This window comes from Salvelinus namaycush, chromosome 36, assembly GCF_016432855.1.
Source record: "Salvelinus namaycush isolate Seneca chromosome 36, SaNama_1.0, whole genome shotgun sequence".
Taxonomy (NCBI): Eukaryota; Metazoa; Chordata; class Actinopteri; order Salmoniformes; family Salmonidae; genus Salvelinus; species Salvelinus namaycush.
The window spans coordinates 8879838-8898249 of record NC_052342.1 but is presented as its reverse complement, the minus strand read 5'-3'; the positions used below and the strand labels follow the sequence as shown (position 1 = coordinate 8898249).

At 43.6% G+C, this 18412-nt stretch overlaps 1 protein-coding gene across 4 annotated transcripts in view; it reads left to right on the top strand.

Annotated features, from left to right (window-relative positions):
* Positions 1-399: 399 nt before the first annotated feature.
* LOC120030333 (regulator of G-protein signaling 12-like) overlaps positions 400-18412 on the top strand; it is a 68361-nt gene continuing 50348 nt past the window's right edge. The window contains exons 1-3 of one of the 4 annotated variants that reach the window (XM_038975704.1): positions 400-528; positions 2124-4100; positions 7037-7153. In XM_038975704.1, the coding sequence (XP_038831632.1) occupies positions 2217-4100; positions 7037-7153 (2001 nt within the window). In that variant the 5' untranslated portion in view covers positions 400-528; positions 2124-2216. Of the gene's footprint in view, positions 534-992; positions 1471-1493; positions 1691-2123; positions 4101-7036; positions 7154-18412 lie in introns of those variants that run through there. The other 3 variants (XM_038975703.1, XM_038975705.1, XM_038975707.1) reach the window with 3 other exon arrangements.

Sequence of the window (18412 nt, the reverse complement as noted above, 5' to 3'; positions counted from 1 at the left end):
TACATTAACTCACTTTAAACAGCATTGTCTTGAATAATTAACTGTTGTCTGAGAGGATTAGGGGAAACCATGGGATTAAACAGAAGGGAGTTGAATGTAGCTTTGCCACGTATAGGTCTAGCATTTTAAATGCACTTTTTTAAATTTAATTAATCAATATACTGAAAGTGGGTCCTACTGCAAAAAGATAATAATAGTCTGCTTATTCCCATTAAATGACTGTCTTTCACTTCACTAGCCTACTAGGCCTAAGTTTTTTTTATCCAGGGTTTTAGTAGGCCTAAACATTGGTAAACATATACTTTTGGGCTTGTAATATGTTTACATTGATTGACTCACTGCTGAGTGTATATTTGTCTAGAGACTGTTGTGTGTACAGTACATGTGTAATAGCACCACGTGACTCGCCCTTGCGACCGTTGCAGAACTTTGACCACAATGCAGTTTGTTTACAAGTAGCGAGTGGCAGGATGCAACAAAGTATCACTTCTCGAGCTGTGTGGTTAATACATCCAGTTAAGATTTAATGTAAGGTAATTACGATGTTATGTTAATTATCTTGTAATAAATCCATTATTAATTGTGCAGTGGATGTTGCATTACATTATCATCTTATAGCTTTGATTTAAACGTGCATAGTTAGCCTATGTGAAATGCTTAAAAGTGCATTTTGGTAATGATATGTGTGAATTGTAGCTTAAATATCGGTAACAATGTTTATATTTAGCCTATCAATTTTGATGATCAGAAACAATAGGATCATACCGCAAATATTTGAATATTCAACACGAGCGATTGGGCGGATTCGATTATGTTGGGCCACCGACAAAGGCTACCGGGCAAAGCCCCGTCACGTCAGCGGGCAAAAACGGGGAGGGAGGAGCGTCATTCTCATATCGAACAGTAATATGTGCCCCTCGGTCATTTTGACAAGCAGCATGGTGCATCGTCCAGAAATCTCCTTTACATAAAATAAGTATTTTAATTTTCAAAAACAAATCATTGGTAAGGCAGATAAAGCGTTTTTATCAAAAGCAATCACTTTTACATGGGATAACACAGAATCCTTATGCAAGTGCTTACTTACGTCACTTTTGTTTGGAGCCGACTTCGCAGTGGGCTTTGAACAGGGCACCTGGCTCGAGCCCGGGAGGCAGCCTGGTTCCAAATCGATGCAATCAACTTTCAGCCGATGCAAAACACGCCTACACGGCGAGATTAATCGAATCCCCTCATTGGCGAATGAAATAAATCACGTGCTCTGAAAACGTTAGGGTGTCATGGTTACTATGAAAGACGCTTTGTCCCCAACATGAATGTTTGTCACCGCCATATGGAATACGGAATACGAGGGAATTTTTGAAAACATAAATATTACGTGTCGGAAACTACGCACGTGAAGATTTCTAACACTTTATGGACGTTTGGGATTATGCAATATTTGAACTGACTTCATAAAGTTTTGAAACGGTAACGTGAATTTCAGTGGTACTGGCAACATTGTATCTGCGCCTAAACTTAATCGGGATAGGCCGGGCAACTTTAAATTTAAAACTCTAGCAAATGTTTTAGAAAATATTTAGGGTTTTGCTGTATTTTGACAGACAAGGCAAAAATGTAATAACCAAGGGAAGTAAAATAAAAAAAAGGATGTGATGTTCAACGAAACCAATTCAAGGCGCTCGAACAGGTTTGTCTGGTTTGAAAGCTCTTGCTTTGATTGAACTGTTCTTGAGAAGGGGCCAGCTGGCGCTGTTTGCTCTAGTAGACGGTTTATTTTCACGCTCACAGCCCACACTTGTCTGGTTAAACTATAATAACTCAATATATTTTTGTCCCAAAATATGGAGATTGTTATTGTGTGCAGCATTAGCCTATCGAAGTGGAATAACATATTTTTTAATTGAAGGGGGAAAGCATTTGATGAAATCATTATTCTTTTGTAACATTGTGTAACAAATACGTTTTAACAATAGTATCACAGGATAAGTGTTACAGTTGCTGTTTGTTAACAATATTGATTCTGGAGGCCTATGCTTAATCAATATTTGATACACTGTATCTCACTTATCTTTGCCCTCTCTCTGTCTCTCTCTCTCTGTCTCTCTCTTGTCTACTTTTAGTTTTTATGCAGGATGACTAAAAGACTTCAGTGTTGGCACTAAACAGATAATATTCCAGTGTGACATTAAGTTGCCACGCTCTCCATTTGAAAAATGGCCACATTCAGGATGAGGATGCCGGGACAGAACGACAGGGCACGAAGGCGTCTGAATTTGACCGCCCCTCAGGAAGTCAGAGGGGTCGAGATTGTTCGAGGACGTGTAGGATACGGGTTCACCTTATCAGGACAAGGCCCGTGCCTCTTGAGTGGTATATTGGAGGGGAGCCCTGCAGACCTGCTGGGACTAAAGCAGGGGGATTGTATAGTGAGTGTAAACGGAATCGATGTGGCAAAGGCTTCCCACGAGGCTGTGGTGCAGTTGATTGGCACCTGTAAAGGACCTTTGCGGTTGGTGGTGCTTGTCGGGACCGGGTCCACGGCGGACCCTTCCTCCAGCAAAGAGGAGTTAGGGCTTTCTAGAACAGAGGGAAAGGGGCTTTTTCAAAAAGGGGGAGTTTTTCGAGCAGTTTTGGACCACTCTGGCAACTCGTCATGTAACTCAGTAAACGCCACTCCATTTAAGCCAAGGCCTTTGTCAGAACCGGACATGTCCCACTGGACCCAACCGTGGAACTCCAAATTCCAACCTGGCTTCCTGTCTGAGGAAGAAACCGCCAAAGTGGCAGACGTCGACTCTGTTTTCAATGACCAGGAGAACGATGTGAATCCAGACTGGAGAATGCTGAACACAGCCATGGTGGTGGGCTACCTGGGCTCTACTGAACTGATCTTGGCCTTGTCCAGCCCCAGCTCAGAGGATGACTGCCTACAGGTGATCCGCAGGTGTATTAGACGTATGGGCATTGAGCAGAAGACCCACACGCTGGTGATGATAAAGATCATGTTCGACTGCGTCCGCCTCTGTGACGACGCTGGAGCCGTCCTGGCAGCCTTCCCTTCTGAGAACCTTGTCGTAGGAGTTGTGTGTTCCGAGGACAGGCGCTTCTTTTGCCTGGTCACCACTGCACACGTCTCTGGTGGCCATGTGGGGAAGAACGGTCCCCTGAGGTCCTCCTGCCATGTCTTTTTCATCGACCCCGAGCTGTGCCACCACAGTGACCACCTGGGCATCGCCGGGCGCTTCGGCTTTGACTGCACCCCAGACACCCAGGGCTGCCAGGAGTTCCCCCTCACTCCCCCCTCCGTTCTCCAGTTTGTGTCTGTCTTATACTGTGACATGGGGGAGGCGGTGGAGAGGCTTAGAACCAGGTTGGACAGAGAGTCGGCCCACCACCTCCACACTCAACAGAACAGCAGCAGAGCCTGCAAGAACGGCAGTGCCAGCAGCAACAGAGACAGCGGGATCGGAAACGCTTCCCCCCCTGAGGAGAGAACGGACAGGGATTTCCCAGTTGCCCACGTAACCAACCCCGGGGGCAACCTCCCCAGCTGTCCATGGGAGGATTACCCCCAGGCCGAAGCAAACCTCACCCAAATAGTAGCTCACCAAAATGGCCGCCTAAACTTAAATGGTCATCCTAATCCGGGAAGCACACATTCCCTTTCCGAATCTCTACTGGGCCCAGCGTCGTTAACCGGCCCATCCGGAGGCCCTCCTCCCAAGTTGGAATTTCAGTTCAAGCCCCCGCCACCGCCTTACCCTGTGGGTAAGATCAAGAACCTAACAGAAGGAGGAGGCCCCTTCAGAAGCAGTCAACGCTGGTTCTCTATGAGCGTCAAGCAGAGGTGGCCTAGGGGCCACAGTGGAGAGCCTGAGCCCCAGGCAACATCGGCCACTAACAGCTGGTCAGGACCAGCCACGGTGGGTTGCACCAACACCCTGCCACCCCCCATGAGCCAGATCCCACCAGAGAGGTACCAGGCAGCAGAGGCCATGATGCTTCTGCCCCAAAGGGAGGAGTGGGCCAAACGACTCTGGAGAGCAGAATCTGGAGAGCTGCTAAATGGAAAGCCCAGGAGAGATGCTAACACCAAGGTGAGATTAGAAGAGAGAATGTTGTTGTGTTGATAGAGATTTGTTGTTGTGTTTATGATTCTGTGGTGTGTCTATGTGTGTGTGTGTTTACTTAATATATAGGCCAGAGTTTGTGTTTTCCCTAACCCAAAGTTAATAAAGGAGATTGTGCAAAGGCTGAACAAAAATACCTTTGCATGTCCCTTCTGTTTAACATCCAGTTTTGTGTTTCTTTTTGCTTTATGTTCAACTTTATTCTACAGGAAGTTTCAAGTTTTATTAGTTGTATGTACGGGATACGCATGGTATACACCGTCCAGCAAAATTCTTTCTTGCAGGTTCCTTCTCGACAATGCAACAACAGTAGATAAGAATATGAACATAAAGTAAATGGTTCAGTAGAATAAACATTTTAGTGTAAGTATAATACAGGAAGTCACCTTTTATAAGCCAATATTGTGGGGAATGGTGGATTGGTGCAAGTGTTTTTTTAAATTGTGCAGTATTCAGCAATCATGATAATAGTCTGGTAGCAGCAGTTGCGATGTGTGTGTAGTATGAACATACATCTGGTTTTGTGTTTCTATTAGCTTTTTGTTCAACTTTATTCCACAGGAAGTAATAAATGGTTTGCAGGAGTCGAGTTGCCAGGCACTGATAGGGTGGACAGTCCATTCACTCTCACACCTAATATAATACACCATTTCACCGCTCATTTGGCTGGGAATTGAGAAAAAAATGTCACCTGTTGACTTATACCACAATGATGTCATTGTCATAAATCCAACAGGCTTTTTTTGTTGTTTTCCTCATTATCCACAAGATGTCCCTGTTTCACTATCTAGCTGGGATGGGAGTGATTTTCCCCATGGAAGAAGTACTTTGCTACTTATTTATGTTTTTTGTTGACACAAGGAAATGTGCATTCCAAACTTGTGATATTCTGGAACCCCCCCCCCCCCCCCCCCCACAAAATGTAATAGCCAATACAGAAAGTTGACCTTTTATAATATGGTTCTCCTGTGGCTGCAGTATTGGAGGGTATGAGTGTAGATAATGATGGATGTGTTCCATGGAAATGCAGGCATTTGTAAAAACAGAAACTTTGTTTTGACAGAGTGGCATATTTAAGCAGAATCTGGTAAGAAATGGAGAGAATCCTCCTCCACCATCTAATGTGTTTTTGTTTCTGCTCTTCTTCTTTCCAGTGCAGAGAGCAGATTCCCGGAGTCTGATGATAGTGGAAAATATGTGCGCTGTTTATCATTGTGTTTGTCTCTCGCTGTTTATCCAAGTGAAAGTTATTGTCCTGTGTGCATACTCCGGGATGAATCGCATGTCTGTCTCTGTTCTGAAAAAGAAGACAGTTTTGCACAGGAAGCGAAAGAAAATTACAGGGTAGAGCCCATGTGATACCATGGTAATTACCAGCAGTTCTTTATTCCAGCTCAAACAGGCTGGGCTTTCACCCATCATTATAATAGCAGGGCTGCTGGCGAAATGCGTTTCTCATGCTCGTTTAGCATATAACAGTTAAACTGGGAGATTAAGGTGTAGATGAATAGGGGAGGAGTTGAGTTTGATGGAGGCTTTTGAGATGAATTGAAAATCAATTTCTTCACTTCCACAGCCCAACTGGTGTCTGTGAAATCTTCAGCATTGTGCCAAACTGAGACTAATGGGCTTGACCATGTTTCACATGGGGCTCACTGTAAGTCTTGGGTGGCCAGTCTGTTATTTTTATACAATCTGTGAGCCAGTCACATTTGCCATGATGAGTTATGTTGTCTGGGGCGACGCACAATTGGCCTAGCGTCGTCCGGGTTAGGGAGGGTTTGGCCGGTAGGGATATCCTTGTCTCAGCTTCTGGGTTGGAGGCGCGCTGTGTTAAGAAGCAGTGCGGCTTGGTTCATAAGGTGAATGCACCAATTTGTAAGTCGCTCTGGATAAGAGCGTCTGCTAAATGACTTAAATGTAATGTCTGGCAGAAGGGAGTTTTTTAAATGTTATTTAACCAGGCAAGTCAGTTAAAACAAATTCTTATTTACAATGACAGCCTAGGAACAGTGGATTAACTGCCTTGTTCAGGGGCAGAACAACATATTTTTACCTTGTCAGCTCGGGGATTCAATCTAGCAACCTTTCGGTTACTGGCCCAACACTCTAACCACTAGGCTACCTGCCGCCCCTAAAGTTGTGTGTCATGACCCATGTTAGATAAGGACACAGCATATGGCCTTAAGGTCAAGGCAGGAAGAACATTTGTCATCTTGGTTGGTTTACATCATCTCGGTTAAATTGCCCAGTGAGATAGTTCCTTATCACCCTCTCCAATTTTCCCCCAACACTGCAAGCTTGTTTAAGCCTTGTCTATTTTGTACGGAAGTGTATTCCAGACAGAAGAATGATCATGTTAAACTGATCATTGATACATTTACTAATCCCTAATGCTTACCTAATAAGGTGTTATTGTCACGTCTGCTCCCGCTCTTCCCCTCCCCTGGCGCTTGAGGGCGCCAGAATGCCTTGCATCACTCACTCCTGCCATCCATCACGTACACCTGCCTTTCCTCGTCACGCGCATCAGCGTTATTGGACTCACCTGGACTCTCTTATCACCTGTTCATTTTCTCCCCTATATGTGTCAGTTCCCCAGCTCTGTTCCCCGCTTCTGCATTGATTGTTTTTCTGTTTGCTAAGCTGTTTATGTCTCGTTCCATGTCCGTTATTTATAAAATGTTACTCCCCGTACCTGCTTCGTCTCTCCAGCGTCATCCTTGTGATAGATCGTGACAGTTATGTCATGTTTTTGGCATGTTTATGATGGTGTTATGTAGGCTCATAACCCATAACTAAGTATGACAAAAACCACGATAAGATCAATTGTGTCCATGTAATAGTGTGATGATTTGGCAGACAGTCATTCATTCTCATGATTTCTCTTCTCCCCTTGACAGGGCTCCAAGGTCTGGGGCATCGGTGCGAGACGCTCCTCTAGCCGTCGCTTCTCGGGCCGTCGCTCATTTGGACACCCCAAGAAGCTCAGCCTGGCACGATCACTGGATGACCTGGAGGTAGACCCAATACAGTTCCAGTACAGTATTTATAACTGCAGTCATATACATTTAAACCTAGCTCCATCCTACTCAGGGGGTTGCCTGGTATTAACCCATTGGAGTTTTTGGAATTATAATTATTTGAATGAGAGTAAAATATCTGGTGCAATTCAATCGACTTAATTCAATACAACTCTGTTCCGGCTTATCGTACCAATGCCTTTATATTACAGCATTGAACAATGGCCCTGTTACGCTGTGTACCCATCTTTTATGGGAACGGTATTTTTCCATCATGCCGTTCACCTCTATGCAGAGGAGATGGTCTAATTTGAACATTCAGCCAAACGTCCCTCCCCCTTCCGTTCTGCTCCAGTTTCAGCTCTTTCTTAACCTTTCATTTCTGTTTCCTTCTCGTGTTTGGTGCCACACTTGTGGCGAGGGTGGCTCACAAAGTGGCCTTTGTGTGGAGACCGAGGCATGGGCCCTGTTGGTTTGGCCTTGCTAATGAGCAGCGCTGCTGAATGACTGAACGACATGCCCACATTTCTCCCCTATTAGCGCTGCTTTGGGATTTTACTGGCTCCTGCTTTCACACATACCCTACTGCATACACGCGCACACACACTGCATATATACACACACACTGCATAAACACACACCCTGTCACTCGCCCCCACACTAAACAGTAGTGTCAGAAACTTGCGGCCTCTTGTTCTCTGTTTAAGTTCCATAGGGTTATCAACAAGCCTCTCTGGAAGATAAACCTGTACCGAACAGCCTCACACAATGTAAAGCACATTTCTTATGTCTAACCTAATATGTTTTGACATTTAGTTTTGCTCACTTTTGCGTTTGTCGTCGAACGACTCAACTTCGAAGCCGTCTGTCAGCACAACGCATGATTCGCTTTCTTATCTCAACGCGGCTGCACATTTTTTACTACACAGCATTAAGATGTCATGACTAACGGTTTCTGCTCATTCTGTCTGAGGGATTTCTGAGTCACTGGCGCTGCAGAGGAGTGAAGAGAAGATAATGGTATTGTCAGTCAGTGTGTGAACCCTGATCTGGGAACTATATAAAGATTTGCTCCAGTTCACCATTTGCTTATGTTACAGCGATGATGTCATTGGTGTAGGCCATCTGGAATTCTTCCGGTTGTGAGGAGCCAAGTACACTCTGGCCTTGCAGCCTCTTCAGGGTCAACAGCTACTGTGACGGCTAGGGATAAAGACAGGGTGTTTTAAGTGTTGAAACTGTCCGTGACATCAATAAAGAGAACACACAGGCTTTCATATGTTAGCATTAGCAATGATCTCTGTCTACAGAGCCCACCCTCACATGCTAACTGTACATGCTGGCATGTAAGCAACTATATGATACACATAATTCTAAACTTGGTGATTCGATCCCTAAATGCTAATTGATTGACAGCCGTGGTATATCAGACCATATACCACGGGTATGACAAAACATTTATTTTTACTGCACTAATGACATTGGTAAAACGTTCATAATAGCAATAAGGCACTTCTGGGATTTGTGGTATATGGCCAATGTACCACGGCTAAGGGCTGTATCCAGGCACTCCGCATTGCGTCGTGGCATACGAACAGTACTTGGCCGAGGTATATTGGCAGTATACCACACCCCCTCGTGCCTTATTGCTTAATTATACACCTATAATAGGAACCTATAGAAAAGGGTCCGTTATAGGCCTACATTAAAAGTCTGCTACCTACAGATGAATCACTTATTTAAAATAAATAAATAAATATTTCACCTCTATTTAACCAGGTAGGCAAGTTGAGAACAAGTTCTCATTTACAATTGCGACCTGGCCAAGATAAAGCAAAGCAGTTCGACACATACAACAACACAGAGTTACACATGGAGTAAAACAGACATACAGTCAATAATACAGTAGAAAAATAAGTCTATATACAATGTGAGCAAATGAGGTGAGATAAGGGAGGTAAAGACAAAAAAGGGCCATGGTGGCGAAGTAAATACAATATAGCAAGTAAAACACTGGAATGGTAGATTTGCAGTGGAAGAATGTGCAAAGTAGAAATAGAAATAATGGGGTGCAAAGGAGCAAAATAAATAAATACAGTAGGGGAAGAGGTAGTTGTTTGGGCTAAATTATAGATGGGCTATGTACAGGTGCAGTAATCTGTGAGCTGCTCTGACAGCTGGTGCTTAAAGCTAGTGAGGGAGATAAGTGTTTCCAGTTTCAGAGATTTTTGTAGTTCGTTCCAGTCATTGGCAGCAGAGAACTGGAAGGAGAGGCGGCCAAAGAAGGAATTGGTTTTGGGGGTGACCAGAGAGATATACCTGCTGGAGCACGTGCTACAGGTGGGTGCTGCTATGGTGACAAGCGAGCTGAGATAAGGGGGGACTTTACCTAGCAGGTTCTTGTAGATGACCTGGAGCCAGTGGGTTTGGCGACGAGTATGAAACGAGGGCCAGCCAACGAGAGCGTACAGGTCGCAGTGGTGGGTAGTATATGGGGCTTTGGAGACAAAACGGATGGCATTGTGATAGACTGCATCCAATTTATTGAGTAGGGTATTAGAGGCTAATTTGTAAATGACATCGCCGAAGTCGAGGATCAGTAGGATGGTCAGTTTTACGAGGGTATGTTTGGCAGCATGAGTGAAGGATGCTTTGTTTGCGAAATAGGAAGCCAATTCTAGATTTAACTTTGGATTGGAGATGTTTGATGTGAGTTTGGAAGGAGAGTTTACAGTCTAACCAGACACCTAGGTATTTGTAGTTGTCCACATATTCTAAGTCAGAACCATCCAGAGTAGTGATGCTGGACGGGCGGGCAGGTGCAGGCAGCGATCGGTTGAAGAGCATGCATTTAGTTTTACTTGTATTTAAGAGCAGTTGGAGGCTTATAGCTCTAATACTTATAGCTCTAATACAATAGAATAAAATGGATACAACATGGTATTGTCTGCACGACGAGGACATTTGCCTTGGGCTTCACACAAAGGACATTTATAGATATAAATAAAATATTGCAATACTAGGAATACTTTGTCATGAGCATTTCATTTGACATATAGGACTGGATTTTCTAACGTAAGCATGTATTGAATTAAATAATAACTAGGCCTGGCTCATTTTGACGTCCCTTTTTTAATTGGGCTTTCAGGGTAGTAGCTAATCCTGCTATTTGATCCTCTATATGACGCAAACTGTAATTTTATTTTCAGAAATAGTTTTGGCCTAGCTACTTGTGAAGCAAAAAAGGTTCTATTTGGGTGGCCACAGGCTGAATGGGAATCCCCAGTTCAAATGGGGAACAGTAAGTAAGAGTAGTACGATTCCCTAAAGTGTTTCCTGGAACACTAAGACGTGTGTGTATTCAATGAGCAAAATATCATTTTGGTCAGCGGCCGGCTGCCCACTTACCTAAGTGGGGCTAAGTGAATTTGAACACAGTTTGGCCAAGGGAGCCTCGCCTTTACAGTATAGCGTTTTCCTCAAGATGTACATTTCCATGTTATGAAACTGTGGAGTTCAAACTTAAGGGTTTCTTAGGAGTTGCTGGTCCTCTGGGATTTTTCTTGTGTAGTCACTATTTCAGCCACCCTGTAACCATGACGAAATGAATGCAATTAGTGAAATTGACCCATGCTGATGGTATACATTTAAAAATATATCTATTTTATTTAACCTTTATTTTACTAGGCAAGTCAGTTTCAGGTAATGACTTTGTTTGAGGTTTTGTTCTAATGGCGGCCAAAGGCGATTAGATCCTCATCTATGGCTATCACCCACCCCTGGTTTCCACGTCAAGAGCTCATTACCTCGAGGGCTCAGCGTCACCAGCCTGGCTAAACCAGACTGAATGCTGCAGACACCATTGTTTCATTCAGTCTGGTTTAACCAGCCTATAGAGGCTTCACAGGATTATCAGTCAAAGATCAATGAGTCACTCCTAAAGGCTCTGCGCTAGCAGATCTCAACCATAAGGAATATGATTATAAACTATGCTGAGATAATAGGTCATCTATTTGCAGAGGTTAGGCAGTTATTTTTCTCTGTATTCACACTGTGTTGGATTCCGTGAACCATTGATTCAGTGTCATAAACCCCCTAATACCACACCCTGTAATGGAACCTCCATGTCTATTATCCTGCCTGGTAACATGATCAGCTACTGTATTCAATGCTAGAGAAGATGAAAAATGACAGCAATAGATAAGTAATCTGCTCTTTTATGATAAGGAAAGTGAGAGCCTCCCTTTGGCAGGCATTCTGTAAAGAAAAAATATGGAATGACAAACTGGGGCATGAAGTACAAGCTACATCAAAGGAGTTTTACACTCAAACTGTAAGATTTCCTATGTTGTTAGTTGTTCCTCTCCATATAAATAGCAAGTGTCATTGTATCTCAGCCTCTCCAGAAGCAAAGGTGAACACACATGTTTATTAAGTAGTTTGCATCATATTGGAATATCCCATTACACAGGGATTGGAAGGTGTTTTTTGAGGGGAGCTTTTCCTACGACTACCCTCCTGACTCCTAAAGTTCCTTCCTCAGCTCCTTAGGATGTTGTTGAGCCCTTTTCTCACGCTGTGCGAATCCAAAATGTGATAAGCCGCCATTGGTCACTGCACACATCTGGACATGAGCGGACACCGTGGGACCCTGGTAGACCCTTCCAGCGGCGTTGTGGCGAGACCCCTGCCTGTGGATAACCTCTCGCCGTTTGATGCTCAGGAAGCCGGGGCCCTGTTTCTTTTTCCGTGGTCAGTAGTGTGCGTCAGAGCAGTGGCAATAGGAGTCAGGAATCGGTAAACGCTGTTATATTTTCCGCACATCACAGAGCCTCTGACACGTAGCTACCCCAGATTGTCCTGTCGGCTAGCCTAATCTGGTGATTTTCCTGGTTGCTGTTTGGTCTCAGCAGAGGACTGTGATGATCAGTGGTTGATGTACAGAGCCTTCAGAAGTATTCATAACCCTTGATGTATTCCATATTTTGTTGTGTTACAGCCTGAATTCAAAATGACAGAAATCCAGAAATATCTAATTTACATAGGTATTCACACCCCTGAGTCAGAATGATGTTAGAATCACCTTAGGCAGTGATAACAGCTGTGAGTCTTTCTGGGTAAGTCTCTAAAGCCTTGTTCACGCTGCAAGCCTTAATGCTCAATTCAGGTTAGTTTTTAAAATACATTTTGAACTACTGACTGTCCAAACAGCAAGTTACAAGTGACCAAATCGTATTTGTCCGTGTTCAGACAGCAGTCATTTGCTGACATGGCTACACTAGTTGTCATAATAACGACGGGTGTGTGTGCATTGGTGTAGGCTGATTTATTATTTTATTTCACCTTTATTTAACCAGGTAGGCCAGTTGAGAACAAGTTCTCATTTACAACTGCGACCTGGCCAAGATAAAGCAAAGCAGTGCGACAAAAACAACGACACAGACACATGGGATAAACAAAAGTACAGTCAATAACACAATAGAAACATCTGTATACAGTGTGTGCAAATGAAGTAAGGGGGTAAGGCAATAAATAGGCCATAGTGGCGAAGTCATTACAATTTAGCAATTTACACTGGAGTGATATATGTGCAGATGAGGATGTGCAAGTAGAAATACTGGTGTGCAAAAGAGCAGAAAAACAAATATGGGGATGAGGTAGGTAGTTGGTTGGATGGGCTATTTACAGATGGGCTGTGTACAGCTGCAGTGATCGGTGAGCTGCTCTGACAGCTGACGCTTAAAGTTAGTGAGGGAGATATAAGTCTCCAACTTCAGTGATTTTTGCAATTCGTTCCAGTCATTGGCAGCAGAGAACTGGAAGGAAAGGTGGCCAAAGGAAGTGTTGGCTTTGGGGATGACCAGTGCAATATACCTGCTGGAGCGCGTGCTACGGGTGGGTATTGCTATGGTGACCAGTGATCTGAGATAAGGCGGAGCTTTACCTAGCAAAGGTTGGTGGTGATGCTTGTGCAAATTTCATTTTCATTTTTCATTTTAGTCATTTAGCAGACGCTCTCAAATGTAGCGAGCTAAGGTATTAGTTATGTAGCAAGCTAAGGTGACAACAATGCCGGCCATGGACATTTCCCAGTTGTTTTGAATGTTCAAAATCATAGGGTAAGAACCCATTTTAAAGCCTCAAAGGATAAGAGGATCCAACTTTCAAAACGAGTCCTTTTTGGCTAGCCACAGCAATCAACTAGCTAGCTAGGTCGCCGTTTAGCTTTCTAGCAAATTCACAAATTTGTTTGTAAACAGTAACACGCTAGTTAGCTACCACATGCTCTTGTCAAACTGTCAACAGAGTAGCTAGCAAGAACAAGATATGCCGAATAACGGTCTGAAAACCACTTGAGGGCAAATAAATTAGATTTGACCGTTCAGACACAGGAATCAGATTTGTATCTGACTTCAAACCACCTACAACAGTGGTTTGAAATGTGGCTTGAAATATCCGATTCCATGTGCTTTTTGGCTGTTCAGACTGCAGGAAAAATAACAGATTTTTCAATCGGATATGCAAATAAATAAGATTTGAGTCACTTCAAACTGCCAATGTGAACATGGTTTAAGAGCTTTGCACACCTAAATTGTACAATATTCTTCAAGCTCTCTTAGTGGCAATATGGAACTTTTTGGGCGACCCGACCAAAATCACATAGAAATGTGAGTTATAGATCTATCATTCTACTTGAAAGCAAGTCTAAGAAACTAAGAAGTTTACTTTCGGTTTTGTAAACCAGCAGAAACAGCTATACTTTTGGTTGTGGAAAATATATTTCACAGCGGTTTAAATGGTACAATGATTTTCAAGACGATTTATTTAATTTAATTTTAAATGTTTATTTATTTTAATATTAATGTTTTCTTTCTTCTTTTTTTTTACCACCTTTTTCTCCCCAATTTCGTGATATCCAATTACGATCTTGTCTCATCGCTGCAACTCCCCAACGGGCTCGGGAGAAGCGAAGGTCGTGTCATGCGTCCTCCGAACATGACCCACCAAACCGCGCTTCTTAACACCCGCCTGCTTACCCGAGAAGCGAGCCGCACAAATGTGTCGGAGGAAACACCGTTCAACTGACGACCGAAGTCAATCTGCAGGCAGCTGGCCCGCCACAAGGGGTTGCTAGAAAGCGATAAGCCAAGTAAAGCCCCCCCCCCCCCCGCCAAACCCTCCCCTAACCTGGACGACCAATTGTGCGCCGCCCTATGGGACTTCCGGTCACGGCCGGTTGTTATGCAGCCGGGGATCGAACCCGGGTCTCTAGTGACGCCTTAAGCACTGCGATGCAGTGCATTAGACCGCTGCATCACTCGGGAGGCTCTTTTAAGCCAATTTAAGTCAAAACTGTAACTAGACCACTCAGTAACATTCAATGTTGTCTTGGTAAGCAACTCCAGTGTATGTTTGGGCTTGTGTTTTAGGTTATTGTCCTGCTGAAAGGTGAATTTGTCTTCCAGGGTCTGTTGGAAAGCAGACTGAACCAGGTCTTCCTCTAGGATTTTTCCTGTGCTTAGCTTCCTAGTCCTTTGCCAATGACAAGCATACCCATGACATGATGCAGCCACCACCATGCTTGAAAGTATGAAGAGTTGTGTTGGGTTTGCCCCAAACATATTCAGGACATAAAGTTAATTTCTTTCCCACATTCTTTGCAGTTTTACTTGAGTGACTTATTGCAAACAGGATGCATGTTTTGGATTTTTTTTTAAATTCTGTACAGGCTTCCTTCTTTTCACTGTGTCATTTAGGTTAGTATCTTGGAGTACCTACAATGTTGTTGATCCATCCTCAGTTAAAAAAAACTCTGTTACTGTTTTAAAGTCACCATTGGTCTCAAGGTGATACCCTGAGCAGTTTCCTTCCTCTCTGGCAACTGAGTAAGAAGGACACCTGTATCTTTGTAGTGACTGGGTGTATTGATACACTATCCAAAGTGTAATTAATAACTTCACCATGCTCAAAGGGATATTCAATGTCTGCTTTTTATTTTATTTTTACCCATCTACCAGTAGGTGCTCTTTGTGAGGCATTGGAAAACCTCTGGTCTTTGTGGTTGAATCTGTGTTTGAAATTCATGACTGAGGGACCTTACACATAATTGTATGTATGGGGTACAGAGATGAGGTAGTCATTCAAAAATCATGTTAAACACCATTATTGCACAGTGAGTCCATGCAACTTAATATGTTACTTGTTAATCAAATTACTCCTAAATGTATTTACACTTGCCACAACAAACGAGTTGAATACTTATTGACTGAAGACATTTCAGCTTTTCATTTTAAATTAATTTGTAAAAATTTCTATAAACATAATTCCACTTTGACATTATGGGGTGTATTGTGTGTAGGCCAGTGACACAAACATCAACATTTAATCCATTTTAAATTAAGGCTGTAACACAACAAAATGTGGAAAAAGTCTAGGGGCGTGAATACTTTCTGAAGGCACTGTATTTTGTGTGTGTGGGGTTAGAGCGATAGGAGCGGCTCGCTGCACACTGGAGCTTTGCCAAACCCCCTTTTTGTTTGGGCATGTTAAAGAATGTGGCGCTTTGTATCTCTTCTATTTGTTTTTCCGCACACTTGTCAAAGACCTGCCGGCACCCCCCCCCCCCCCCCCCCTTGCACCCGAGCCGGTTCCTTCCTCATCTCAGGCTTTAATTTCTGACTCAAATCAGACACGTTGCACACTAAGTGGTCTGTGTACGAATGCATTGCAAATGGTGTGAAGGAATGCTTGTGAGTATATGCTATTTTGTGTACCTATGACATGTGTGTGCAAAGAGTTGAAGGTGCTCCCATATCTGTTAGTCTAAGGTTTTGTGTTTCCCCCTCATATCATAGGCTGGATAGCGTAGTTCTGACATCTACTTTGTGGGCGTAGCAGGAACGGTGAGGAGGAATGAAGACAGAGGAGGGAGAGGGAGTCACAGAGAAATAGAGAGGTAAAGGGAGGGAGGGTAGAGAGAGGGAAAGAGGGAAAGAGGAAGCAAGCCACAGCAGCAGCAGAGAGAGAGATCGTTTGAACTCTCAGTAGCTGTCAGGATCTTGGGCGTTCCTGCACTGCCCCTGAGTTGAGCTCTCCCTGGCTGCAAACACACACACACACCGCAGAGCGCGCCTGCGGATGGACTTGTTTACACACACCGGGCGTGTGGAGCTGCAGCAGCGCTGAAGACAAGCCAAACACACACGCTGCACACAGCCCCATACATGGAGAAAACTTTAACTCTCAACTCTGTAAGTCTTCTACCTCATTGAGCATGTGTATATCTTGTTCGCTCTCTCTTCTCTATCTATCCCTCTATCATCCTTTTGCTTTCATACAGCAGCTCATGCTTATTGAACAGGAATGCTGCCTGTGCTGTGCTGTGGTGTCTTCCAGTGTCTCCCTGACAGCTTTCATGCCTTCTTTGGGCTCTTTCTCTCATATTTGAGTGTTTAAGTGGCTCACAGTGGTTAGCTTGTGTGCTCCTTCAGAGGAATGTTTTGATCAGCTCCAGCCTCCAACGGATCTCGCATGTGTGGCTATGTGACACACTGTGTCGTTGTATACAGAGATACTGTCCCGCTTCCTGAATCCTGGGACCGGGGACACAAACTGAATTTAAATCAGGCATCATACTAAAAGGGTTTTGTGAAGTGATGAGCGATTTTTCTCGTCGTTGATTCTCATGAAGCGTTCATTATGAACTGTTGACTGAGCGGCGCTGTGTTTGGGGTCCCTTGGCTAGTGACCCATTTCAAATGAATTAGTGTCGTTTGGAGGAGTGAAGCAGAGTTTTGGTGTGGAGGAATTAGAGTTGGAGACGTTGTCAACCCGAAATCAGACCCAACCTACGTGGAGAACATTACAATTTTTAGGGTTGCCTATAGCCACTTGAGTTGAGTTTGAACTTGATGTGGCTGTATGTGGTTTTGCCCTGCCCCTCTCAGTTTCCTATAACACTTTACTGTGATTCACCCCTACTCTTAGACAGTCTGTCCGTTTTGTCTTAAAGGAACCTTTGTTAACGTTACTACTGGCAGTGGTGGCACATGTGTTTTTCGTATATATGTTCTCTTCGATCTATTTTTGTCTTAAAGCAACCTTTATGAACATGTAGGCTATGTTGTTGGGCTAGATGTTCTATTCGAATCTAAATGTATTGGATACGAGCCATATATAGAAAATGCCTAGTATGTATAGTATACAACTGGATTGGGTTTGGCATACTGAACAAAAATATAAACACAACATTTAAAGTGTTGGTCCCATGTTTCATGAGCTGAAATAAAAGATCCCAGAAATGTTCCATATGCACAAAAAGCGTATTTCTCAAAATTTGCTTGTACAAATGTGTTTACATCCCTGTTTGTGAGTATTTCTCCTTTGCCAAGATAATCCATCCACCTGACAGGTGTGACATATCAAGAAGCTGATTAAACAGCATGATCATTACACAGGTGCATCTTGTGCGGGGGACAATAAAAGGCCAATAAAATGTGTAGTTTTGTCACACAACACAATGCCACAGATGTCTCAAATTTTGAGGGAGAGTGCAACTGGCATGCTGATTGTAGGAATGTCCACCAGAGCTGTTGCCAGAGAATTTAATGTTAATTTCTCTACCATAAACCGCCTTCAACGTCATTTTAGAAAATTTGGCAGTGCGTCCAACCGGCCTCACAACCGGAGACCATGTGTAACCACGCCAGCCCAGGACCTCCACATCCGACTTCTTCATCTGCGAGATAGTCGGAGACCAGCCACATGGACAGCTGATGAAACGGTTTGCACAACCCAATAATTTCTACACCAACTGTCAAAAACATCTGCGTGCTCGTCGTCCTCACCAGGGTCTTGACCTGACTGCAGTTTGGCGTCGTAACCAACTTTTTCAGTGGGCAAATGCTCACCTTTGATGGTCGCTGGCACGCTGATTCATCTTCACGGATTAATCCCTATTTCACCTCTAACGGGCAGATGGCGTTGTGTGGGCGAGCGGTTTTCTGATGTGAACAGAGTGCCCCATGGTGGTGGTAGGGTTATGGTAGGGGCAGGCATAAGCTATGGACAATGAACACCATTGCATTTTATCCATGGAAATTTGATTGCACAGAGATACTGTATTCTGTAATCCCAGTCATATGAAATCCATAGATTATGGTCTAAAAATGTTTTTTTCAATTGGCTGATTTTCCTATATGAATTGTAGCTCAGTAAAATCTTTGAAATTGTTACATGTTCCATTTTTCTTCAGTG